This window comes from Neoarius graeffei, chromosome 4, assembly GCF_027579695.1.
Source record: "Neoarius graeffei isolate fNeoGra1 chromosome 4, fNeoGra1.pri, whole genome shotgun sequence".
Lineage (NCBI taxonomy): Eukaryota > Metazoa > Chordata > Actinopteri > Siluriformes > Ariidae > Neoarius > Neoarius graeffei.
The window spans coordinates 71032348-71059819 of record NC_083572.1 but is presented as its reverse complement, the minus strand read 5'-3'; the positions used below and the strand labels follow the sequence as shown (position 1 = coordinate 71059819).

At 39.3% G+C, this 27472-nt stretch overlaps 1 protein-coding gene across 1 annotated transcript; it reads left to right on the top strand.

Moving 5' to 3' along the window:
• Positions 1 to 1932: 1932 nt before the first annotated feature.
• On the top strand, positions 1933 to 27472 carry LOC132884606 (sodium- and chloride-dependent betaine transporter-like). Its single transcript, XM_060918451.1, has 4 exons — positions 1933 to 2128; positions 4991 to 5125; positions 6509 to 6649; positions 27462 to 27472. The coding sequence occupies exons 1-4, from the start codon at positions 1933 to 1935 to the stop codon at positions 27470 to 27472; spliced, it is 483 nt and encodes a 160-aa protein (XP_060774434.1).

Sequence of the window (27472 nt, the reverse complement as noted above, 5' to 3'; positions counted from 1 at the left end):
GACTCTTTACATAAAACTTCATTTATTGGAAATACTGAGATGGAGTGTCAAAGACTTATTTAACCTCCTAAGACCCAAGCTGTTTTTTTACATGCATTTTTTTATTTCTTTTTGCTATTTGGGCTTATTAGAACCTGATTAGAATAAAAACTAAGCATCATCTTTGATAAGATGTACTTTTTGAGAAAAAGTATGTCCACATATGTGGATTCTTGTTCTGAATTTCTAAAAAGTGCTGTCCACGTATGTGACCGCTAGGCCCTAGGAGGTTAAAGCTATACACAGGGACAGTGTAGGGAGCTGCTTATAAAGACAAACAGTTTGTTAACCTCAGTGTAGCCTTTAAAGGTCATAGGCAAGGGTCGGAGGTGGAACGTAGAATATCAACTTTATTTTCTAGAAGAACGACCCAAAAAGCGAATTCAATCTTCCTGGTGTCTAATTTGCACCCTAAAATTGAATAAAATGGTTAAAATATACTGGTTTGCGCAAGTTCCGAAGGTTTGTTTATATCTCACTTATGCGCACTTTTACCGCCAGGGGACAGTCGTCATGGTGTCATTCAGGGCAAACAGACTGGGAGCAGTTCTGTGTTTACTTGCGAACCAAGCACAAGTGTACGGACTTTGGTCGTGAGAGGTTGTGTAAAATGTCTGAAAGCGATAGTGATTTTGAAGTAGGAACTCTCCAAATTGAATATCGAGAGGTGAAACCATATATGTATGAGCCTATGGCCATTGTGAAGCAATTGGTGAATGTGGCTCACTGGTTTGACCATGCAGCCTCGGAATCCGACAGCGAATCAGCTGACTCTGATCGCAGTGACCCTGGACCTCAACAAGACTCATGCCCAAACGATTTATCCTGGTAGTTATGATAAATTCTTACTTTCGTCGTCATACTAAGCCCTTTTGAACAATAATTAAACTGCCCTCCTTGTGGATGTAGGTAACAATTACTTGACAGTGCGCCGGTAGGCCATATTAGCCTGCTATCCGCAGCATTATACTATTTATAGCCTACTCTAAGCGAGGAAATATCCCTTTGTCTCATTTCCACAATGCTTGTACAGGATCCCTCAGGATTCTTGACTTGCCAATTGCAAGCAAAGGTAAAGATGTTTACTTCCAATCTTCTCCTTTTTACTTGAGCTTTGCTGGTCCGTTTCTTCTTTGACTGCTTGATTTTGTTTCATGCGCAAAATCCACTCTCTCCGCCTCTTCTCCTCTTTCGGAAAAAGCCAACCCTCTGGCTTCACGCGCACAATCCACTCTCTCCACCTCGTCTCCTCTTTCGGAAAAAGCCAACCCACTCACTCCGCGTCTTCTTCTCTTTTGGAAAAAGCCAACCCACTCACTCTGCCTCTTCTCCTCTTTTGGAAAAAGCCAATCCCCTCTCTCCGCATCTTCTCCTCTCTCGGAAAAATTGTAAAAACTTCTTCTTCCTGAACCGGTCCCATTGTTATAGTTCACTGCACAACAATAAGGCATGGTTTTTCTTTGGAAATTCCCGAATGCACGTCTGCACTCAAGCCGAACGGGAATGCAAGTAAACAGAAGTGGACTCAACTCAAGTGGTTTGTTTGTCTTGAATGACGTCACGCGCCGAGTGGTCATGAAAATCGCCGAACAGAAATTCGCCGTGATCCGCATTAACTTATTTTAGTGATAACTTAACAATACTTCTTGGGACCAGAAGAAAATTACAGAGGGTTTAACATATAAAGTTTCAAATGTGCATAAATTGAAAACCATTGCCTATGACCTTTAAATATCCCTCAAGTTAATATTAACTTTTAAGGAGTTTCAACATTGGCTTTAAGGCTTCACTCGACCTAAAGTCACGAAATTATTGCAACCTGAGAAATATATTTGCTTGTGTAGCCATAACAATGGAGATGTCATCTAACATTTTTTACCTTCTTTCAGTGATATGGAGATGAATTATGATCCAGAGATGCAGTTAAAATTGGCTTGTCCAGAATCAGAAAGAGCTCATACAAAGGGCAACATTCCAGAGAGAGGCCAGTGGTCAAATAAAGTTGAATTTCTCCTGGCTGTCGCTGGGCAAATTGTCGGTTTAGGAAATGTGTGGAGGTTCCCATACTTATACTACAAGAATGGAGGAGGTAGGTGTACAAAATTAACAATTCTTTGTGCAATATTTAGATCAAGAAATCAGGAAGTAGTTCCTTTATGATATAAAGTGTATATGGAGTTCAAACTTGCTGGTCAGCTGGGGCCTTCCTGTGCTTAGTTTTCATGTTTTCCCCATGCCTGTGTGGGTTTCCTTCAGGTGCACTGGTTTCCTCCTACAGTCCAGAGATATTTTGGAGTAGGTCAACTGGCTACTCTAAATTACCCATATGAGTGAAAGCAAGTGTGAATGGTTGTTTATCTCTGTGTTAGCCCTACAATAGCCCTGGAGACTTGCCCAAATTGTCCACCTGTCACCCGAAATCAGCTGGGTTTGACTGCAGCTCCCCCTGATCCTTGTTAGATAAGCTGTATAAATAATGAATTAATGTATGAAAATAGAACTGCTGTTTATAGCACTGAAAAAGTATCACCTTAAAATATTTGATCCACAAATATCTAAAATTTCAGTCCTGGCTTTCAGTCCCATGACAGAAGAGAAATTGCCCTTATAAAAGTTTCTAAATGGTATCTATTTGAACCATCATGGCAAGACATCAGTGCTGGTGTCTGGATCTCATTGCTGCATTTGAAAACATAGCTCATAAAATAATCTTAAATCAAATGTGTGAAACTCATTTTTGGTGCCACATTACACATAGTCCAATTTCAAATAATAATAATATTAATAATAAAGCGGGTGTTCTTTAGTCATAAATTAAAAAAAAAAGTTGCATTGTTGATTGCATAAGTATTATCAACCCACCCCCGCCTCTCCTTGGCTGTAAAATGTCTAAATGAGTTCTTTTGGAAAGAGACATGATCAGTTTTAGTATACCAATGAAGAATTGTGTATCATTAGCACATTTTCAAAGACATCAGATTTTTTAATTTATCAAAAGTAATTTATCATTGGGGTAAAAAAATAGAGAGATTTCTAAATGTAGAAGGGAAAATGGGGGGGGGGGGGGGGGGACATTTGCCAGGACTCTGTGTCGAAAGGAGAGGTCAAAAACCTTATGGTATGCTCACTTCATTTCCAGGAAGGTAAGAATAAAAAATAAATAAATAAATTTCACAACTGCAAAGTGCTCATTCTTATCCAGTGAAGTGAACATGAGCAGCACAGCAGCTCGGCACAGCCTCACCTTCACCAAGACTTAAAAAGTGTGTTTACATTCAGGGATCCTTCGGAGTGCCTTGCGTGCATGCTTGGGAGCCAGTCATTATGGGAAACACCTGATGCTAATTTGAGTGCAATCAGCATGCACATATAAGGACCACAGAGTATTTGCGAAGTAATATCATTCTCACTGTCATGTTTGTTTGTAGCCATGTTTATGACTCTGCTTTCGGTTTCATTTTTGTAAATATCATGCTTGCTAATAAACACTCTTCCTGCACTTAGAGCCGTCTACGGCCACATACCTGACAGAATACTTCACAAAGTCTCTGTGAAAACCGTGTCCTTATATGCATGTGCTGATTGTGCTCAAATCATCATCAGGTGTTTCCCATAACGACTGGGTCCCAAGCACGTGCAACGTGCTCTGAAGGATCCCTGAATGTAAATGCACATTTTAAGTCTTGGGTGAAGGTAAGGCTATACTGAGCCACTGTGTTGCTCATGTTCACTTCACTGTGTAAGAATGAGCACGTTGCTGTTATGAAATTAATTTTTTTGTAATTATTCTTACCTTCATGGAAATGAAGTGAGCATATCAGAGGGTTTTTGACCTCTTCGTTCAACACTGAGTCCCACTGAATGTTTTTCCCCCCATTTTCCCTTCCACTTTTAAAAATTTCTCTATTTTTGTACCCCAATGATGAATTACTTTTGGTAAATTAAAAAATCTGATGTCTTTGTTTCATTAAAAACAATTTGCACATCCGGAAAACACAGCAAAACCTTCCCAAACCAATTAGTAACTGCTGAATGAAGCACTACAAGCATGCCTCCTGTCATGATGGCATAGGTACTATTGCTATGGGGTCACGTGTTATGGCCCCCATTGCTGGGGATGAGTTTATTGCTCATCTTTTTGAACTGATGCTCCATCCATGGGCAGAGTAACACATTTGGAGGAAAGCCCTGTCTGTTATCTTATGCATACATGAGATCACACATGATGGACAGAGTAGAGTGCATGGCTAGTTTTCCACCCTTGACTTCCAGCCACAGATGTCTGTGGTAATGTCAGGATTTGAACATTTCATCTCCAGCGATAGAGCAAATGCTTTTCTATTGTGCCACTCTGGAGCTAGTTTGGTCATCTTTAAGTACAAACATGAAACATTTCTCTTTTCACATATCTTAAACTTGGCAGTTTCTGCCTGTGTGTGTGTGTATGTATCTCATCTCATTATCTCTAGCCACTTTATCCTGTTCTACAGGGTCACAGGCAAGCTGGAGCCTATCCTAGCTGACTACGGGCGAAAGGCAGGGTACACCCTGGACAAGTCGCCAGGTCATCACAGGGCTGACACATAGACACAGACAACCATTCACACTCACAGTCACACCTACGGTCAATTTAGAGTCACCAGTTAACCTAACCTGCATGTCTTTGGACTGTGGGGGAAACCGGAGCACCCAGAGGAAACCCATGCAGACACGGGGAGAACATGCAAACTCCGCACAGAAAGGCCCTCATCGGCCACAGGGCTCGAACCCAGACCTTCTTGCTGTGAGGCGACAGCACTAACCACTACACCACCGTGTTGCCCCTGTATATATATAATATAAAGTGTGTGTGTGTATATAAGTATTTTTTTCCCTCCGGATCATCTTACTTTGAAATGCCTTTTTCTGTGAAATATGCTATATGAATAAAATTTGTGACTTTGTTCTGCAGGAGTATTTTTAATTCCATATTTGTTCTTCCTATTTGTCTGTGGCATTCCACTGTTCCTCATGGAGATATCATTGGGTCAGTATACCAGTCAGGGTGGCATCACCTGCTGGAGGAAAATCTGCCCCCTGTTTGAACGTGAGCCCCTGCCTTTTTTTTTTTAATAAAAAGATCCTTAAAAATCTGCTCTTAAATGTACTTAATATTTTTCAGCTTTTTCCTTAAATATGGGATTAGTAGGCATTTACTTCAACAAATATGAAGGAAATACGTTGATGCAGATCAAATGTTTACAATAAAGTTTGTTGTAAGGGATCTGCAGGGTCAAAGACAGTCTTGTAAGCAGTATATTGTCATTGTAGTGAAAGGAAAATTAATCTAAATGTATATTCTAATGTATGTCAATTTGTACATTCTCATGACCTACACTTATTGGCTTCTTTATTACTTAAAATCCTAAATCATCCTAAAATCCTTCAAATCAATTCTCAAAAATTTACAATGAGTGAAACCCGTTGGCCAATTTATCAAGTACATTTAACATATAGTTCAGGGAATCTCATCTATAAAGAACTCCAAGGTAGCTGCAGGTTTTCGTTCAAATCATGCAGGAGCCACAGCTGAATGTACTTGCTGGGCTTTGTCTTCAGTCAACATGTGATTAATTTTCTTGGAATGATAGCCTGCAGCAACACTATAGAAGAACTTGAAAACTCTTTGTTGGGGTGCCACGTGTAAGTTCACAGTTTCTGACTATAACAATTTGTCCCTTCTCTGATATGTTCATCAGTAGATATAACCACCATTGTGCAGATATTATTTGGGTGATCCTATTCTTAGCACAGCAGTGTCATTAAACTGTTGGAACAAGTGCATGGAGCACAGCATCATGCTGGGGTTTTTAAACAGCTGTGTCACTGCTGGGAAACAGTCCAACCAAAAATATCCAGCCAATAGTAACCAGAGGGCCAGAGGATGATTTGTACATACGAATAAATATCTAATGTATCTAATAAAGTGGACAGAGGAAATAGTGGTTAAAAATCCTGTAACACTGCTATGCCTGATAGTATTGTACCAGCAGCATACACACTATCATATTAGTGTCACTGCTGTACTGAGGATTATCCACCATTGAAATTATATTAGGTCAGTTGCAGTCCTTTCCTTTGATTGAGGTAGAGGAGGGCAAATTTTGCATGGAAATGAAAATTTGGAATATTCAAATGATTTATGAACTTGTATCTATGGCTTGACATAATGAATAGAGTATTTGCTGATCAAAAAGTTGATGAAATTATGTAATTTAAACTTCCCAAGGTAAGATTTTTATTCATCTACTCTACAGAACCAATGCTCAGTGTACACAACCTTGACTGTAAGGATTCAATAGGTATATTTTTGTGGATTGTTGTCTTGACCCATGTATTTGCCCCATGCAGTGAAGAACCAAATTTCCAGTGACATATGTGGGGTGGTGGAAAATAAAAATGTCAGATGATGGTTTTTTTCTTTTTGTAGGATTGGGCTATGGAACTCTGGTGGCTGTGTTGTACTCCAGCATCTACTACATCCTAATTTTGGCCTGGGCATTCTTCTATCTTTTTTCTTCCTTTAGTGCTGAATTACCATGGGCTACCTGCAACAATTTCTGGAATACCGGTATTGTATATTATTAACATACTATATAGTATATACTGTATATATATAGAGTATATAGTGTCTTTGCTTGTGGCATGGCTGTTGGTACCAGATGTGCTCATTTGAAATATTTCAAAAACTGTTGATCTCATGGGATTTTCATACATAATGGTCTCTAGGGTTTATACAGAATGGTGTGGGGAGTATGTGTGTGTGTGTGTGGGGGGGTCCTACAGGCAGAAATGCACCTCAAGGTAGGAAGAGTTGTGCTTTCTGAGGTGCTTCTCTGATCATCATGGTTGTAAAGAGTGCTTATTTGAGTTACCTTACCCTTCCTGTCAGCTCAAACAAGTCTGGCCATTCTCCTCTGACTTCCTGCTTCAACTTGCCTTTATTCTGGTTAGGGGTGCACTGGATCTGGAGCCTATCCAGGGAACACTGGGCATGCATCCTGGATGGGACTCCAGTCCATTGCAGGGCCCCTGCACATGCACATTTACACATACTGTATATCACTCATAATAATTGTCAAATGGTAACTAATAAAATAACTGTAGACTTTATTAAGAGTTGACAATTTAAGCTGTTTGCATTAAACAGGATGTGGAAAGGATCCCGGTAATGATTATCATGTTATTTCACTGCGGATTTGTCAGTTTAAGAATGTGTGTTCCACTAACATTAGTTGACTGCCAACCTATAAAAATGCATTTAATACAAACAGCACACTTTTTTTCTCCCCATGATAAAGTAGAAATTAACTTATATGTGAAAAGTACTGTATCTGCTGTTGAGTTGCAGGAGAAGTGACCAGTGAGGTTACAAAAAGATTTCTTAATTTTAATTTTGTGTGCTGGTGTCATAAGTTAGGATGCATATTACATTGAAGGGTGTAACATTTATGGAAAGCATTACAAAATTGAGTTTATGCATTCATGCAGTGTACATTTTAATGGTTTCAATATTTTTTTATAACTAGAAATTTTGGCCATGCTTTACTTTTTGCACATTAATTTAGTTCAGCCATCTACCATGGTTACAGTTCAGTTTGTCGGTGAACTTTTTATTGCAAGAATTAATGTGACAAAATGATACTATTGTAGTGATGGAAAACACTGTACCAGACATCCCAAGTCTCCCGGAAGTTCTGGGAGTCTCCTGCATATTGATAGTGGCTCCCTGATGCCCACAAATTGGATAATATCTCCCGGAATCTAGAGCAAGAACGTGCACGTGAAACATAATGTCTGTATCGTGCATCTTAGAACGTGCGCATATGACGGAGTGCGCGAGGGAGTGCGAGAGAGACTGCGTGTATGCCTGTTCATGTAGTGCATGCTTGACAAAGAGCATCCTGATTGGTTTACTCAGCAAAATAAGCCAATCAGCTTTCAGTGTGGGCGGGCTTTTATCTCTTTTCTTGAGGACCGAAGTTTTCAGTTCAGTCAGTGCAGCCTACAGGATCGTCATGGCAGAGAGAGAGAGAGAGAGAGAGAGCGCCCCAAAAAATGAAAGTACAAAACCCACTTCACCTCAGATTACACAAAAGAATATCCTTGTCTAATAAGGGTAAAAAAATAATGACAGTTTCGCGCGATGTACTGTTTGCAACAGTGATTTCATCATTGCCCATGGTGGCTTAAATGATTGTAAAGGACATGTTGAAGTGAGTAGTGTCATTTCATGTGCATTATATTTAGGTCTACAACAGGCTGTCATGAAAAGACCAAACTTATTGAAAATTTCCGTAAAGTAACAATGTATGAATAAGCAGTTTACATTAATATAATATATTATATTATATAATATTATATGCTTTCATATCTTTTAGGGAGCACAACATATTAGGGAGGCTAAGCGCAGGGAAGGCTGCTCCAATATATCTCAGTTCTTTTCATCAGAAAAGCAGAGTCTCATCGAGAAGGTTACTACAGCTGAGGTGTATTTCACATCTTTTGTTGTTGAACACAATGTGCCATTCCATGTGTGTAGGCACACTGGCAAGTTATTTAGGAAAATGTTTCCAAACTCAGAAATAGCAAGAAATTATGCCTGCTCCTCCACTATTACCCCTTTTCCACCAAATCAGTTCCAGGGCTGGTTCAGGGCCAGTGCTGGTGCTGGTTCACAACTCGTTCAACTCGCGAGCCAGCTGAGAACCAGTTTGCTTTTCCATAGCTCGCGGTGCTAAGGGAAGCCACGTCATTACATTGCTGTATACGTCAGTTACGTCATTGTATATGTCAGTTACGTCGCTGTATATGTCAGTTATGTCGCTACGTTTGCATAAACCTTGGCGCCAATATCGAAGCAAAAACAACACGGAAGCAGCAGCAGCAGCAACAATAATAATAATGGATGACTTCGCGTTTGTACAGCTGCTGCTTCTCGTCACTTAAAAATGGCGATCTTTCGCGGTCTTGTTATTGTTGTTGAGCTTAACAACTCCGCCCCCCCTCTGACGTAAGCGGTTCTTTCCTCTGGCCCAGCAGAGAGTTGGTGCTAGCCTGGAACCATTTTTTCTGGCCCTAGAGCCAGTTCTTTGTCAGTGGAAACAGAAAACCCGGTTCCAAACTAAGCACTGGCCCCGAACCAGCCCTGGAACTGCTTTGGTGGAAAAGGGGCATAAGACAGCAGCTATGATGAACCTGGCACTGGAACCTGAATGTGCAGAGGATGTGTACAAATTAATCCGGACAGGAAAACAGGCCATACAGTACTTTGGGTAATGAAAGCAATGACATCATGTGTGAGAAAGAATGTGCTATTTTAGTCAGGTACTACAGTGAAGCACAGGAAAAGGTGAGAGTTGGATTTGTGGATATGCCAGTGTGCAATGATGCCAAAGCTGAAAATATATTCAACTGCATTGCATCATCCATGCATGAAAAAGGCCTTGAATGGTCTAATTGCATAGGATTCAGCAGTGACAACTGCAATGTTATGATTGGCAAAAACAACTCTGTCTTATCAAGAGTGAAAGCACAGGCCCCACATATATACAGTGTTGGCTGTCCTAGTCACTTGGTTAACATATGTGCCAAAACTGCTGCTAAAGAGCTCTCAATGTCACCTGAAGAATTGCTAATTGACATCTACTACTACTTTGAGAAAAGTTCAAAAAGAAGAGAGGAACTTACAGTTTCAGGACTTCTGTAATGTAGCCCAGCAGAGAGTACAAAAGCACTGCCCTACACGATGGCTTTCTTTGGGAAAATGTGTGGACCATCTACTTAACCAATAGCCTGCCTTTACTTCTTATTTTGAATCACATAGTGAGAATCAGAAGTCCTGTGATATTCAGAAGAGACTGACAGACCCAATTATGAAAATTTACACTTGCTTTCTCCACAATGTCACACAGTGTTTTGACAAATTTAATTTGATTTTTCAAAACAAGGCACCCATTCTTTTCAAATTAAATGATGGTGTTGAAGAGCTCCTGCATGACATAGTAAGCAGATTTATTGTGCCAAAGGTGTTGAGAGAACAGAAAGTGCAGGAGATAGATGTGAGTAACCCTGAAATCCACTGTGAAGATGAAGAGCTTTTTGTTGGGTTCTTGACAAAGAGGCACTTGCTAAGTGAGGAAGCCCTCCCCCCTTACAAGACAAAGCAACTCTTCAAAGATGCCAGAGCATCCTATGTCAAGTGCTTCCAAAAAGTAAAGGAAAAGTTCCCAACGAGAGACCAAATCTTGACAAATCTGTCAGTGGTTAATCCAGAGAGCCAAGATGATATGAAACCAGAGCAGATTTTGAAGGTGTTGTTGGTTCTGCCTAATTCCAATTGTGATGTGGAGAGAGCATTCAGTTTGGTGCGTCACATCAAAACTGAATTCAGGTGTCAGATGTCTCACCAAACTCTTGTGAACCTGATGTCCTGTAAAATCAACAAATTCATTGACACAGAGTACTATGAGCTTGAAGTTTCAGGGAAATTGCTCAAGTCTGCAAAGCAAGCATCAAAATACAATGAAACCCTGCAAAAGTCACATGAAAAGGAATAGGCCTACATTTAGGCTAAAAAACAGTGTTCTATTCATGTGAAGATCTCATATCATCTCTAGCCACTTTATCCTGTTCTACAGGGTCGCAGGCAAGCTGGAGCCTAACCCAGCTGACTACGGGCGAAAGGCGGGGTACACCCTGGACAAGTCGCCAGGTCATCACAGGGCTGACACATGGACACAGACAAACATTCACACTCGCATTCACACCTACGGTCAATTTAGAGTCACCAGTTAACCTAACCTGCATGTCTTTGGACACGGAGAGAACATGCAAACTCTGCACAGAAAGGCCCTCACCAGCTACGGGGCTCGAAGCCAGACCTTCTTGCTGTGAGGCGACAGCGCTAACCACTACATCACCGTGCCACCTCATGTGAAGATATGAAAGGAAATTGGATCCTAACATGGAAAAGACATGGAAGTAGGCCTACGTTCCGGCTATGTCCAACCTATGTAAATAGTTACTGAAAAAGTTGTGTTCTATTCATGTAAAAGCAAAAATGAAAGGAAATAGCATGTGTTGTTTTATATGGCTTGTTCTGGAACATGCTAGCAGTTAATTAAAATTTGTTGAAGTTACATCACCCCCCTGTTATGTGCATCTTTATTTATTTATTTTTTGGGGGGGCATGACTTTTTTCCCATTGGGGGGGTCACGACACCTTCCTGAAATGAGTTTCTGCAGGTTGCGATGTCTGCATGTAGTCACAATAGGAAGTCATTTTCTTCAGTTAGCCCTTTGCCCTCTGAAATAAATGTAATGAACTGTATCTTGTGGAACAGCCTTGACAATAGTGACTCATATCTGGAGCCCAGTAGTTTTCCACTCTCAGAACTATGGGTCAGAGTCTAATGGGTGTGTCATGTTTAATCAGTGGTTTGCCCATGCAATGGCAAATTTTTCATTGAGATTTTTTTGTTTTATGCAATCTCTGAAAATATTGTTTGAAAGAGACAACAATTGCAAAAAGGTGCATAACTATAAACTTTTATTTCTAGTTTTCTATGATAAAATTGTATTTCTGGCACAGAACATATGGGTAGAAGTGACTAAGTCAGAAGCAGAATTATGATAAATTTATTCTTTAGAAAAACTTTTCACATCCATCTAGGGAAGCTTTTCTATTAGCTGACATTAACTTACATATTTTTGTTGACCAAATGATTGTTTTCTCTTTTGAAAAGCACATCAAGTTTAGTCAGGGATTATGTAGTGACTTACATGGTATTTTCCTGACTTATTTTAAGTAAATCCTTAAAATCCTGTCCCATTCAGATCCTTTTGGAGCAGCTTAATGTGGCAGAATGGATGCATGCTATACGTTGGTTGAGTTTACGCCTGACACCAAGTGTATGCCTTGTTTACAGTTTATCTCATGGCTATGGGACAAGGATTTTAAAGATTTGCAGGCATCAAATTCTAATTTTGTTTATATTTATAAAAATACAATTAAGTTGGTCAGTAAAACTATTGAAAATCTTTTCTTTGTACTTTTGTCAGTTAAATAAAGGTTCACAAGAATTAAAATCACAGATTTTTGTTTTTACTGCAATTTGGAAAATATCCCCAACTTTTCTGGAAATGTGGTTAGTAGATGTTAAAGACATCAAAAGTGTAATAAGGAAATGAGTGATGGACTCTGAGCAAGTAGACATTTCACACATCAGCGCAGGAGAACTTGATTGTCCAGCAAGTATTCGTAAAGGATTTCTTGATAAAATAGAGGATATTAAAAGTATTAAAAGAGGAGCCTATCGATTCTGAGCAGCTGAAAGATACACTGATATCGGCAATTGATATGTTACTGAAGGTACAGTTTTTCCTTCATTAGTTTTCAGAGAGCTGCACTTTTTGCTCGACCCAGTCTCTGATATTTTTGGAAATAGCTACCTTTCATTTAAGGAGGTGTATGGAGCAGAGACAAATGACTCTGAACACCTCAGCCTCCATCTTAAGCCACAGCCAACTGCTAATGACAAGCAGGGGAAAGGGTTATTAATGGTTGACCAAACATGACATATTGTCCACTGTGCTGAGTATGGAAAACCTAGAGTCATATATGCTCGTCGTAGACTAACACAAGATGAGAGAAAAGCAAGTTCAGGAAGAACTGTTGTTTGTATGTAGAAGTCAAATCTTTGAAGATGGGTCACATGCAGACAATACTGTAGTGACGGATCGTATGAGATGCAGTCACCCTGTTGATACAACTTACTACGCTGGGAACACAGGTCTTTTTCCTGACGTATGCTATCATTGTAGAAACAATGACATTGTATCATCACCAGAAATGCAACAGAGGACATTGGAATTTGGCATTGTGTGGCCTATTTGTGGAGGATGTCTATTGCAGGGAAAAGAAATTGTATGAAGAAATGCTGTTAACGTGACCACAAAACCCAAAAGAAAGTGAACTTTAAAATGTCAGGAGCAAACTGTGAATAAAGTGAAGACATCCAAGTTTTTTTTTTTTTGTCTGGAGAAACGCTGTTAAGGTTACAAACAAAAAGGAAAGGGAACTTTGAAATATCAGAAGTAAACAGAATAATTGAAAGGACGACATATCTAAGAGTTGTTTATCACAGATCATTAAAAGTTAAAAGACTGTACAAATATGAACATTATAAATCCCCTAAAGTGAACATGACAGGTATGAACTTATCTAATGGAAAATATATCACTTTAAAAGGATTTGATATCAAATTTTGAATTTTTAATTGTTTTTTCTTGAAATATTATGCAAGTTTTACAAATTTGTTGTTTATCAATAAATTAACATAATCCACTGCCCTTATTCACAAAAATTCTTGTTTTATGAAAATGCTAAGATAATTTTTTTTTCAGATAGCATGTAAGATTTCTTATGAATTAAAATAGTAGCATTCATACTTTTATACATGCATATTACAAACTGAAAAATATTAACCAAATGTTTCAGTATGATAATTGAATACCTACCACTTTATGAAGGTTTTTCACTTGTATAGAAGTTCTGTAAGTGAAATAATTCATCCAAAAAATGTTTGTGCAGCATGGTGGTGTAGTGGTTAGCACTGTTGTCCCACAGCAAGAAGGTTCTGGGTTCGAGCCCAGCGGCTGACAGGGGCCTTTCTGTGTGGAGTTTGCATGTTCTCCCTGTGTCTGCGTGGGTTTCCTCCGGGTGCTCGTTTCCCTCCACAGTTCAAAGGCATGGGGTGACCTTAGGCAGATGTGTCCTTGAGCAAGGTACCTAACCCCTGGGTGCTGTATGGCTGCTCACTGCTCTGGGTGTGTATGTTCACTGCTTCAGATGGGTTCAATGCAGAGGATGAATCTCACCTGTGCTTGAAGTGTGCATGTGACACATAAAGGCGGCTTCTTCTTCCTTGAGTGAGACACCTAACTCCCAACTGCTCCCTGGGCTGGCCGCCCACTGCTCTGGATATGTGTGCTCATTGCTCATGTGTGTGTTCACTGCTTCAGATGGATTAAATGCAGAGAGGACTTTCACAAGTGTATGTGTGATGAATAAAGTTCTTCTTGTGAATTCTAGCCATATATATATATATATATATATATATATATATATATATATATACTGTATATATATATATATATATATATATATATATATATATATACACACAAAACCCCGATTCCAAAAAAGTTGGGACAAAGTATGAATTGTAAATAAAAACGGAATGCAATGATGTGGAAGTTTCAAAATTTCATATTTTATTCAGAATAGAACATAGATGACATATCAAATGTTTAAACTGAGAAAATGTATCATTTAAAGAGAAAAATTAGGTGATTTTAAATTTCAGGACAACACATCTCAAAAAAGTTGGGACAAGGCCATGTTTACCACTGTGAGACATCCCCTTTTCTCTTTACAACAGTCTGTAAACGTCTGGGGACTGAGGAGACAAGTTGCTCAAGTTAAGGGATAGGAATGTTAACCCATTCTTGTCTAATGTAGTATTCTAATTGCTCAACTGTCTTAGGTCTTTTTTGTCGTATCTTCCGTTTTATGATGCACCAAATGTTTTCTATGGGTGAAAGATCTGGACTGCAGGCTGGCCAGTTCAGTACCCGGACCCTTCTTCTACGCAGCCATAATGCTGTAATTGATGCAGTATGTGGTTTGGCATTGTCATGTTGGAAAATGCAAGGTCTTCCCTGAAAGAGACATTGTCCGGATGGGAGCATAAGTTGTTCTAGAACCTGGAAATACCTTTCAGCATTGGTGGTGTCTTTCCAGATGTGTAAGCTGTCCATTCCACACGCACTAATGCAACCCCATACCATCAGAGATGCAGGCTTCTGAACTGAGCGCTGATAACTTGGGTCGTCCTTCTCCTCTTTAGTCCGAATGACACGGCGTCCCTGATTTCCATAAAGGACTTCAAATTTTGATTCGTCTGACCACAGAACAGTTTTCCACTTTGCCACAGTCCATTTTAAATGAGCCTTGGCCCAGAGAAGACGTCTGCACTTCTGGATCATGTTTAGATACGGCTTCTTCTTTGAACTATAGAGTTTAGCTGGCAACGGCGGATGGCACGGTGAATTGTGTTCACAGATAATGTTCTCTGGAAATATTCCTGAGCCCATTTTGTGATTTCCAATATAGAAGCATGCCTGTATGTGATGCAGTGCCGTCTAAGGGCCCGAAGATCACGGGCACCCAGTATGGTTTTCCGGCCTTGACCCTTACGCACAGAGATTCTTCCAGATTCTCTGAATCTTTTGATGATATTATGCACTGTAGATGATGATATGTTGAAACTCTTTGCAATTTTACACTGTCGAACTCCTTTCTGATATTGCTCCACTATTTGTCGGTGCAGAATTAGGGGGATTGGCGATCCTCTTCCCATCTTTACTTCTGAGAGCCGCTGCCACTCCAAGATCCTCTTTTTATACCCAGTCATGTTAATGACCTATTGCCAGTTGACCTAATGAATTGCAATTTGGTTCTCCAGCTGTTCCTTTTTTGTACCTTTAACTTTTCCAGCCTCTTATTGCCCCTGTCCCAACTTTTTTGAGATGTGTTGCTGTCATGAAATTTCAAATGATCCAATATTTGGCATGAAATTTCAAAATGTCTCACTTTCGACATTTGATATGTTGTCTATGTTCTATTGTGTATACAATATCAGTTTTTGAGATTTGTAAATTATTGCATTCCGTTTTTATTTACAATTTGTGCTTTGTCCCAACTTTTTTGGAATCGGGGTTGTGTATACACACACACACACACACACACACACACACACAGTGAAACCTCGATATTAAGACCACCATTGGGACCAGGTCGAAGTGGTCTTAATATTGAGTTGGCAAGATATACTGACAGTTGTTGAGCTGTTGCATAGCAACGTGCATGCATGATGTTCTTAATACTGTTATATTACATGTAATAAATTTATGAACTAGTTTATTGTATTTCATTGATAAATGATTAAATCAACAAGCTAAATTTAAACAAAAGTATAGCATGTGTGTGGTTTGTTTGTCTAGCAAGTACAAATGTACATGTAAATGCTGTTTGTCACATTTCATGTTGACACCCAAGCCTGAACATACCCCAAACATGTGCGTGATTTCTTTTAAAACTTCTAATATTTCGTAAGCTTTTGTGGTTAACTTTGGTTCTGATCATGAGTTGTTGCCATGGGTCGCATTGAGTCTTTTTGCTGCATGTGATTTAAACCAGATAATTAAAAAGGAAAATCAAGCAAACAAGGGTGTTTCATGTCATAAACAAGACACTTATTATTATTATTATTACATAGGCACTGAACAACTTGAACTTTTTCTATTTAAATCGATCTACTAAAGCTCACTTCACACCTCGTTGCATAGATTACCTGCGTTTTGCCAATTCCAAACTTTTCTGCTAGCTGACGCTGACTTTTACCCTCACTTTCGTTAATCAGATCAATTTTTTCTTTCAAAGACAACTCATTACGTTTTCTACTCATTGTCGGACAAGTCGATCTTAATTTTGCGGCATGACGCATGACATAAACCGGATGTCGTGAAAGCTCTTGTGCCCCATGTTTTGACACGACGGGGGGTGCCCATATTTTCGAGGTTTAATTACATTGATTTTCGACGGGTGGGACCGAAATTAATGGTTGTAATACGCAATATTGAGGTGGCCGCATTATTGAAGGCCGTGACCAATGAAATATATAAGCAAGCAATCGGGACCATGAAAATCTAATTTTGAGGTGGTCGTAACATGAGGTTTCACTGTATATATATGTATACACACACACATTTATATTCATTCTGAGCTTCTGTCGCTCCTTGTAACTTCTACTACTAATCATGACAATTCTGGGCTATCCATGGTTACAATTGCATGATCCCCTAATCTCCTGGCAGAATAAGGAAATACTACAGTAGTCACCTGCTTCCTTTCAAAACTGTCTTCTACGCCTGCAGTTGAATGTCTCCTCCACCTCTGTGGAGAGTCCACAGCCTGATACCTTAGAAAATGTTCCAGAATGCTATATGGACTTAAAGGAAGTACTTAGCAAGGGTAACGCTTGTGGTCTGCCCCCTCACCGTCCCTACGACTCTGCAATTGACCTCCTACCAGGCACTTCTCCACCTTGCAGCCGAATTTATCCCCTGTCTCAAACTGAACAAAAGACAATGGAGGAGTACATTCAAGAGGCCCTCAAACAGGGGTACATTCACCCCTCCACATCACCAGGATCAGCAGGGTTCTTCTTTGTGGAGGGGGGGGGTGTCTTCGTCCTTGCATTGACTATAGAGGTCTCAACCAAATCTCAGTTAAGTACCCATATCCTCATCCCTTGGTACCTTTGGCCCTAGAGCAACTGTACTCAGCCAAGTGCTTATAACCTGGTCCAAATTCGTGAGGGGGATGAATGGAAGACAGCGTTTAGTACTACTGCTGGCCATTTTGAGTGCCAAGTCATGCCTTATGGGCTCTCTTTGGCACCAAGTGTCTTTCAATGTGTGATTAATGATGTCCTTCATGACATGTTGGGGAAATATGTAATCGCATACATTGATGATATCTTGATATATTCCCCCAATGAAGAAAGTCATCTGAAGCACGTCAGGTGAGTACTCCAACACCTGTTTGAGAACCATCTATCTGTCAAAGCTGAGAAGTGCGAATTTCACCTGCATCAGATCTCATTCCTGGGCTATACTGTCAGTGCCGAGGGAGTCAGCATGGCTCAAGCTTAGGTGTCTGCAGTAACTTCCTGGCCTGTACCTGTCTCAGTCAAGGAACTCCAATGTTTTTTGGGTTCACAAACTTCTCTTGGCATTTCATTCGAAACTTTAGTTCCATTGCTGCCTCATTGCCCTCACTCCTAAAGAAAAAAAATAATAATAATAAATAATAATCATAATAATAATGTTAAATTTATATAGCGCCTTTCAAGAAACCCAAGGACGCTTTACAATTATAGACAAGGAAAAAAATAAATAAATAAAAAATAAAAAGATTAAAATAAAAAATAATAAATTAATTAAAAGTAAAAAGTCCACCAAATAGGGGTCAGGATGTAATTCCCGTGGTGTAGCAGCCACAGTCCCACCAAAAGGCGCATGAAAATGAGTCCCACATCTCCAGCACTGCCGCCGTGACGCCGTCAGCAACAACGCTCAGAACATCACACCAAGCATTAAAGCACAGAGTGCTGGACAACCACGATGTAAAATGAGCAACGAGCTCACTGCGGTCCATAGCTGGGAGCACAGGCATCACCCACAGCGAACCAAGGCCTGGAGGGAACCGACGCCCAAAACTGGGTCCGGAGCTACACCACAACCAGCGGACAAAACGCTCAAACAAACATCAAACTACAAACACATAGAAAATAAATAAATTAATTAATTAAATGAAAATTGAAAAAGAAAGAAAATAAAAATAAAATAAAAAAAGCTCTAGTGAAAAGCGGCAGCCAGAACGCGCACGACGTACTCTCAACCGGAAACGGAAACGAAAAAAAAAGAAGACTCCTAAACCCCTCCAGTGGACACCAGCAGCTGAGGAGGCCTTCACCAAGCTCAAGACAGCCTTCACTACAGCCCCTATACTTCAGCACCCCAACCTGACTTGACCATTCATTGTGGAGGTAGATGCCTCTGAAACTGGGGTAGGGGGCATTCTCTCACAGCATTTTGGAGAGGAACCCAGGCTCCATCCAATAGCATTTTTCTCTAAGAAACTTACTCAAGCAGAGAGGAACTATGACATCAGAAACCGGGGACTGCTAGCCATCAAGTTAGCCCTAGAAGAATGGAAGCACTGGTTGGACAGAGCTACACATTCTTTTGTAATATTAACTGACCATAAAAATCTCGAATACCTCAAGGCAGCCAAGAGACTTAACCCATGCCAAGCCAGATGGGCATTGTTCTTTACAAGATTCTATTTCGCAATCTCTTACTGTCCAGCCACCAAGAATACTAAGGCAGATGCCCTGTCTAGGAAGTGGGGATGCTTCCTGAGAATCTTCTGCATGCGGAACCAGGGGGACTGGGCATAATTCATCCCATGGGCCAAGTATGCACAGAACTCCCTCAGACACTCAGCAACACAATTTACACCGTTCCAGTGCATGCTCGGGTACCAGCCGCCCCTGTTCCCATGGGATGACACACCTTCAAGTGTTCAAGCAGTTGATGAATAGTTCTCATGGAGCCAAAAGGTTTGAAAGGAGGTTGACCAACGTATTGAGGCTGTCAATGCCAAATACAAAGAGTATGCTGAGAAACATAGAAGCAAGAATCCCGAATTTGCTCCAGGAGACAGAGTATGGGTCTCCACCAGAGATCTCAAGGGCCCCAACACATGCAAGAAATCACAGGCACAGTATATCAGGCCATACAAGGTACTATTACTGTGAGGGAAATTTAGTGGATGGACATTCCTATTCTCTGTGTTTCTGTGTGTTGAGCTCAAGTGGCCTAGTGTACTGAGAAAGTTGTTTTTCCCATGTTGTAATCGCCTTTCTGTGGCCTTGGTGGTGATAAGCAGGGTGGCTGAGTTCTCCCTAACTACGCATCTGCCTGCACGTATCAGAGCATTCCAGGTGCACTCATTAGCAAAGCTTCAAAGAAAATCTTGAGCCAATCACGTACAGATGCGAGCAGTAAGCGAATGCCTTTAGAGTATAATAGATAACAGCCACTAAAACACAACTCAGAGCGTGCATGCTCTCGGCATCACTGAAGTGGTGTCTTCTCTTCTTCTTCTCTTCTTTTTTCCTTTCCTATTTTATATCTGTTTTATATTATCTACTATAATAAATAACTGAAAAGACAACTGCTAAGTGTTCTGAAGTGTTTATTAGAAGTTTCCATTGCAATGACGCATTAATGAGGTCTCCTACAGGTTGGAACTACCACTTCACAGCTGCATCTCGCCAACGTTCCACATCTCATGTCTGAAACTTGCTATACATGGTCCCTTGTCAGAGAACATTCACACCCAAGCTCCTCCCCCCCAATGCCCAGAAGGAAAGCCCATCTACCAGGTAAATAAGACACTCAACTCTAGATGCAGAAGAGGTCAACTAGAGCACCTGGTAGATTGGGAGGGCTATGGACCCGAGGAGGGAAGCTGGGTGGGAGCCAAGGACATATTAGGCCCTCCCCTAATGCAAGAGTATTATTCACAGTACCCAAACAAACCTGCACCAAGAGGGAGAGCCCACCCCAGGAAATGTTTAGCTTCTGGAAGGGTAACTGTGTTGAGAGCAACAGCTCAAGATGAACTACAAACATGGATTCCATTAACTACAACTGCCAAGATCCACAGTGCCCTCTGTCAGCGGAGTTCCAATTGCACCTGTCTTTCATTCTGCTAATCACTTCCCTTGCTACTTAAGCCTCCCTCTCACACTTCACAGATGCAAAATATCATTGTGTTTACTCCTGTGTACTGAGCCATTTGTTTACTTAGTCAGCCTTCCCGTTTCCTCTACCTAGTTTCTCGTTTATCTCACCTCACTGTCTAGTCTAGTCTCCATTGCCCTGTTTGCTTATTGATTGACCCCTGCTTGTTTTCTCGACTACGATTCTCGTCTTGTGATTCGGCTTGGTCTCCACTTTGCTTCCCCGCTCTCCCCTGCACATACAGTAGGTGTATGTTTTAGAACAGATGTGGGTGAGAACATGGTTGCCCTTACTTATTTGTGTGTGGCACTCGCACAAGACCTCTTAGCCCGATATGTCTTACTACCATGTTTTATCTTCATATTTGAACGTGTGTATGGATTTCTGTCACTCAACCAGTCTTTGCAGCAGGATGCAACTGGTTTCCTCTGTTTCCATTGGTGTGTGTGCTTACGACAGAGGGAGAGACACAAGACAAAGGGGGAGTGTGTTCTAAACTTGTTGTGACCAATGATTTTTAAACAGTTTTACTCCATTTAATATTCATTGAAGCAAAGTCAGTGAACTTTTCCCTTTTCTTTTGATGAGTTGTCCATCAACATCTCCTGTTACTGTTACAAGTAGAAGATATCAGTTTAGTTTTTTAAATTTACATGGCAGAAACAGAATAACACTATTTTAGCATTGCAGCTTGATTAAAATGCTGTCCATTGAACTTGTCTGGGTTTGGTTTTAACTGATTTGTATGAGCTACAGCACTGTGCCACAGGGGAGCCACTAGAAATTTGGACCCTATGAAAGAATACATACTTATTTGCTTCTGGCAATTATTTGGCAACATACTAGCTTACATACTCATAATGTAACATACACTGTAAAACCCGATAAGGTCACTGAGCTCAAAATTTTTATTGAAACCAATTACGTAAAAATTTTTGAGGTAAGTAACTTAAATTTTTTAAGGTAAGGTTTCTTAAAAATTACGCTATAGTTACACTTAATTGTAATTTTTAAGAAATCTTACCTTAAAATTTTTAAGTTACTTACCTCAAAAATTTTTACGTAATCGGTTTCAATAAAATTTTTGAGCTCAGTGACCTTATCGGGTTTTGCAGTGTACATTAACAGTTAGATTTTAAAATTATTTATTTAAATAATATACATCTAGTTATTTGTACTGTAGCTTTTTTTTTTTTGTAATTCTGTTATTGTTTTATTATTATTTGAATTTATTTTAAATTATGTATTGAATGACATGTCATTTTGTATTAGTATTGGTTATTCAGTTATATTACTTGTATTTTCTGTTTGCACCCTGATAGCTGTCGTATGGGCGGGGTGGGTGGGTAGGGGTTGTTCTGTATGTTGTCTGTATATTTTGTGAAAAAACAATAAAAAGTATGAAAAAAAAAAAAATTTGTACTGTGGTGTCAAATATGGTCTGAAATATCCCATGAAGGCTGGGTATTTGAGTTTGGAAAGTATGGAATTTTGAAATGGAAAACATGTAGGAACCCTAATACCTTAAATCTCATGGTTTCAGATGCTGCCAAAGCATCTAAGGATGCCACTTGTTTTTTGGGAAATGTGGAAAAACTTTATAGTCTCTTCTCAGGTTCTCCTCAAAAGTGGGCCATTTTGCAAAAACATGTGGACATCACACTCAAGTCCTGGAGTGAAACACGATGGGAAAGTCGAATTAAAAGTATTGAACCTTTACGCTACCAAGCAGACAAGGCAAGAGAAGCTTTGTTGGAAGTCAGGGAAAAGACTAATGACTCCACAGTGGAAGCTGAGGCCCACTCACTTGCTGAAGAAATCAGTTCATTTAGATTTTACATTTGTAGTGTGATCTGGTATGACATTCTCTCCAAAATGAACACCACAAGCAAACTCCTTCAATCAGCCAACATGCAGCTTGATGTTGCAGTGGGCCTCATTCAGAAAAACAGACAATTTAATCAGTTACAGGACAACTGGTTTTAAAGATGCACAGGTCTCAGCAAAAGAGATCTGTGAGCAAATGGACACTGAGGCAGTGCTGAAGGAGAAGAGGTTGCAGTCCACAAAAAAAGCACTTTGCCTATGAGGCAGCTGATGAGCCTCAAGCTGATGAAATGAAGAGATTGGAAGTATCTTTTTTTTTAATGCTGTGGTAGACTGTAGCATACAGTCTTTGGAGGACCACTTTCAGTCTCTGGGGGAATTTAGGCATCTTTGGAGTGCTTCACAACTTCAGCCAGCTTGATGTACAGACACAGAGTCTTAAGACAAGTCATAGTCGAAATCTTTGGAAAATAAAAGTACCTTTAATGACAAGTGTTACCCCATACATCATGAAAGACAGTGTAATAGACTGGTGATATCAGATTTAAAAGAATACAAAACTATAATAAACTGCACCACAGTAAAGTGAATATCATAACTATCATTGTACATAATTATATTAAATGGACATCTCAACACCGGACATTGACATCTCATTTTAGCAATCATGTACATTACAATTTATTGATTCCAAACACCTACATTTAAGATATTTCTGATATTTAATGCTTAAAAAACTATTCCATACACTCATGTATTTTATTAAAACAATTTCATATAATTACTATCTTAACCTACAAAAATTTTTTTTCAGTTAAACTGCATTGTGATGAATCTCATTTCTCATGTGCTTTTTGAGGAGCCCAAAGGATGTGCACTAAGACAGTGAAATTTCCAATTTGCAGCAGTGAACACCTAGACTTCTCACAATTCTATATTTAAGATCAGCAAAGACATTTACAAGTTACACTCACATTCAACTGCATATACAGTAGTTGAATGAGGGTTGCACCGAATCATTTCGGTCATTATCCTTGAATTATTTCACAGAGATGGACAGGCCACTGGAACTACTGGTACAATTCTCAGTGTGCTGTGCAAGGGCAGTTTTAGCATCACTAGGTCAAGCACACAGTATAACAAATCAGCAATCTCAGCCACCAAACTTTATTCCACAGAGGCAAGCAAAAGAGCAAAACTAAGAAGGAAAACTGATGATGAAAGGAGGTTTATTTTATTTTGAGGATTTCAGAAGTAGCCTAATTTTGACCCCAGTTACCTAGAAAGAATGCATGATGCGTGTTTCTTTAATATCAAAAAGACATTAGTAGTGTTATATTAAAAGCAGTACACCAATCAATACCCAACGCCAAACAATACTGCCTAAAATGTCTTAACGTGCCATTCAAAATAACATGGTGTCAAAGTTCACACAATTTAGGGGGTGGATTTCATGGTACAGTCTGAGCTTTTCTCACTGATTTCTATGCTTAACACTTTGTAGAGGATAAACTATAGTTACAAAATGATTGTTATTTTGTGAAACAAGATTCATTAGTCTCATCTGCATTGTATTGTTTGAAGTGGGAGACAGTTTCAAAGTTTCAGTGTTTCTCTACTACATCCAGCCTCTATGTTCAAAAATAATCTGATACTCCATATTTCACAGTATGGGACCTTTAAAGTTTACCTTGCATAATGCAAAATTTTGGCAATGATTTACAATTTCTGATTAAGTAACATTTGAAAGTTTGCATATCAATACAGTGTACTACACACACACACCCCAGTCCCAAAAAAAGTTGGGATTTTATGTAAAATGTAAAAACAGAATGCAATTATTTGCAAATCTCATAAACCCATATATTTTTCACAATAGAACATAGCTTAAACATTTGATATGTTGTCTGAGAAAATATACCATTTTAAGGAAAAAAATGTTGAATTTGATGGCAGCAACATCTCAAAAAAAAAAAAAAGTTGGGATAAGGCCATGTTTACTACTGTGTAGTATCCCCTCTTCTTTTAACAACAGTCCATAAACATCTGGGAACTGAGGAGACCAGTTGCTGGAGTTTTGGGAGAGGAATGTTGTCCCATTCTTGCTTGATATAGGATTCTAGCTGCTCAACAGTCCTGGGTTGTCTTTGTCGTATTTTTCGTTTCATGATGCGCCAAATGTTTTCAATTGGTGAAAGGTCTGGACTGCAGGTAGGCCAGTTCAGCACCCTTACTCTACTATGAAGCCATGCTGTTGTAATAGATGCAATATGCGGGTTAGCACTGTCTTTCTGAAATGTGCAAGGCCTTCCTGGAAAAAGATGTTGTCTGGATGGGAGCATATGTTGCTTTAAAACTTGTATATACCTTTCAGCATTGATGGTGCCTTTTCGGATGTGCAAGCTGCCCATGCCATAGGCACTAATCCACCCCCATACCATCAGAGATGCAGGCTTTTGAACTGATAACAAGGCAGATATTCCCTCTCCACTTTAGTCTGGAGGACACAGTGTCCATGGTTTCCAAAAAGAATATTTTTCATGAAATAATAAAATGTCTCAGTTTAAACACTTGATATGTTGTCTATGTTCTATTGTAAAGAAAAAAAATGAGTTTGAGATTTGCAAATCATTGCATTCTGTTTTTATTTATTTTTTACAGTGTCCCAACTTTTTTGGAATTGGGGTTGTAGTTATATAGAATGGTTACCCCGATAAAATTAGTCACACAATTCTCAGTTCATAAAATGAACAGCTGTGCTTTTCGATAAATTTTTAGATGGACAAAATCAACGTTTTTCAGTTATGACTCAAAACATGGGAACAAGAAACTATACAATTCTGAGGTAAACAACTTCTGAATTTGAATCTTCATGTGGGGGAAAACATTCTCCATAAAGACTAGCAAGCACCAATAATGCCAAATATGGCTGAAATTCTCTTCAGAAATCACTGCATAATCTGTCTAGAATGGCTGATTTATTCTCAGAGAAGTTTTGCTCATTTAGAATCTGGTTACAGTATAACCAGATTCAGTATACAGTATAACTTTGTTCGATTCCCTGAACAAAGTGGAGTGGGAAATCAAGTAGAAACAAATAGGCTCGAAAAGGCACTTTGAATCTCAATAATATTGCTATTTGCTTTGTCACCAAGTAGGTAGTTAAAAACCTCTAAACTGTAACAGAGCATAGGTTTTGTTATATGAACTTTAGATTTGGAAATGTATTTACATATTTGTAGATATGTAGAGTACCCTGCCTCTCGCCCATAGTTAGCTGGGATAGGCTCCAGCTTGCTTGCGACCAGCGGCTACAGATAATGGATGGACGGATGGATATGTAGTGTACATTTTGTAATCATCACTTGTGATCTGTAAAGGTAAAAGCTTGTAAATCCTGTTTTGCAAAGAAAAAACAAATTTATAGTCTGTTTCATGAAAAATCACAAATGCTAAGTAGTTTTTTTAACTTCATTTTAAGAATGTTCTTAAATTAATGACTAATTACCAAAATTTTTCTTAAATAAAATAGCACATAAAGTCCATATATTAACAAGTAACCTTACTGAGTACTTCATAAGGTAGTTCTTTATCTGTATCTTGATTGCAGTTCTAATTCATCAAGGCAGAATCTGCCAGTTCATTGCAGGGCATTACTGTATGTTGACACTTCTTATTGTACTATATTCACATAATGCTACGTTATACAATGTACATTTTTTTTTTTGCACACAAAAATGCAGTTCCACAGTTTGTGTACAACAGTTTGTTTTTTCAGACCCTCCAGGATTTCGCGATGTTGCGATTTGCAACTTCAACGCAAATTCAACCAATCCCCGCGAATTCAGGGCAGTGTTGCAATTATATCCAATCACCGCAACTTTCCCGCAAATTTGGCCAATCGTTGGCGTCGTCTTGAGGTGACCTTCCGCCTTACTTCCGTGTATATGTTAAAGAGAAGCAGCATGTGCGCAGTGTTCCCAGATTAATTGGGCGGTTTTAAGTGCATTTTGGCGGGTTTTGAACATATTTTGGGCTGGAAAACGTCAGAAGTATCTGGCAACACTGCATGTGTGAGTCAGTGTTTATGTAGGCTTAAATTCTGTTACTGAAAGTGTGTTATGTTTACAGTGAAGGACTGTGTGCACTTTACATTTTTTTTTTACCTAATACAAGAAATTAATGGATGCCAACATTTTTGCCAAAATGGTATTTTATTTTCCATTGTTTAGGCAGCTTCAGCATCATACTGTGAGATTCTGTTCAAATTTGTTTTTTTTTTTCTTCTATGAAGCCTGAGCCATTTATTTTATTAGTTTATAATTATTGTTTAATTTAGTCTTCAGGAGAGACTGCCTGCACACAGTACTAGTAGTAATAGTTTTTTTTTCTTACATGAAAGCTGAGGCATTTATATTTTAAGGTAACTTCATGTTGTGGTGTGAGGTTCTCTGCACTTTAACTTTTGAACCAACAGGTGCATTTGGATAAGTAAAGCCTATTTTTCTGCATTTTTGTAGTCCTGGTAATCTTTTATATTGGTAAAGTTGTTTACAGGACCATTTCTCAGTGTCTGTTTTTTTAATCAATAGTTTTTCAGTAATAACTTAATATTTAACATATCACTCAATTTTAATCACAAAAAAAATCGCAACAATTTCTCGCAACTTTCACTTCCTCCCGCAATGTAATTGCAACAAAGACCTAAAAAAAACACCGCAATTTTCATCGCAATTTTTTGGAAACCCCCCCGCAACATCAGACATTTTAGCCTGCAACAATCACAAAAATGGCCCACGAAATCCTGGGGGGACTGTTTATGTACTTAAAAAAAAAACTTTTTGAATGTTTGCCAAAGGAATGATTACATTGCAGGGTGGTTTTGTGGTTAGCACTGTTGCCTCACAGCAAGCAGGTTCTGGGTCTGAATCTGTCAATCAACTGGGGCTTTTCTGCATGGAACTTGCATGTTCTCCCTGTACCTATATGGGATCCCTCTGGGAGCTCTGGTTTCCTCCCACAGTCCAAAAAAAAAAAAAGCAGATTAGGTCAGCTGGCTCCTCTAAATTGCCCATAGATGTGAATGTGTATGGCTGTCTGTTTCTCTGTGTTAGCCCCACAATAG

What these genes read in the sequence shown, in the direction of transcription:
- LOC132884606 (XM_060918451.1), top strand. Translation starts at nt 1,933, where the DNA reads ATGGAGATGAATTATGATCCAGAGATGCAGTTAAAATTGGCTTGTCCA. An exon ending in ATACTACAAGAATGGAGGAG is followed by an intron (nt 2,129 to 4,990) that starts GTAGGTGTACAA and finishes TTTGTTCTGCAG; the next exon opens with GAGTATTTTTAATTCCATAT. An exon ending in AATCTGCCCCCTGTTTGAAC is followed by an intron (nt 5,126 to 6,508) that starts GTGAGCCCCTGC and finishes TTCTTTTTGTAG; the next exon opens with GATTGGGCTATGGAACTCTG.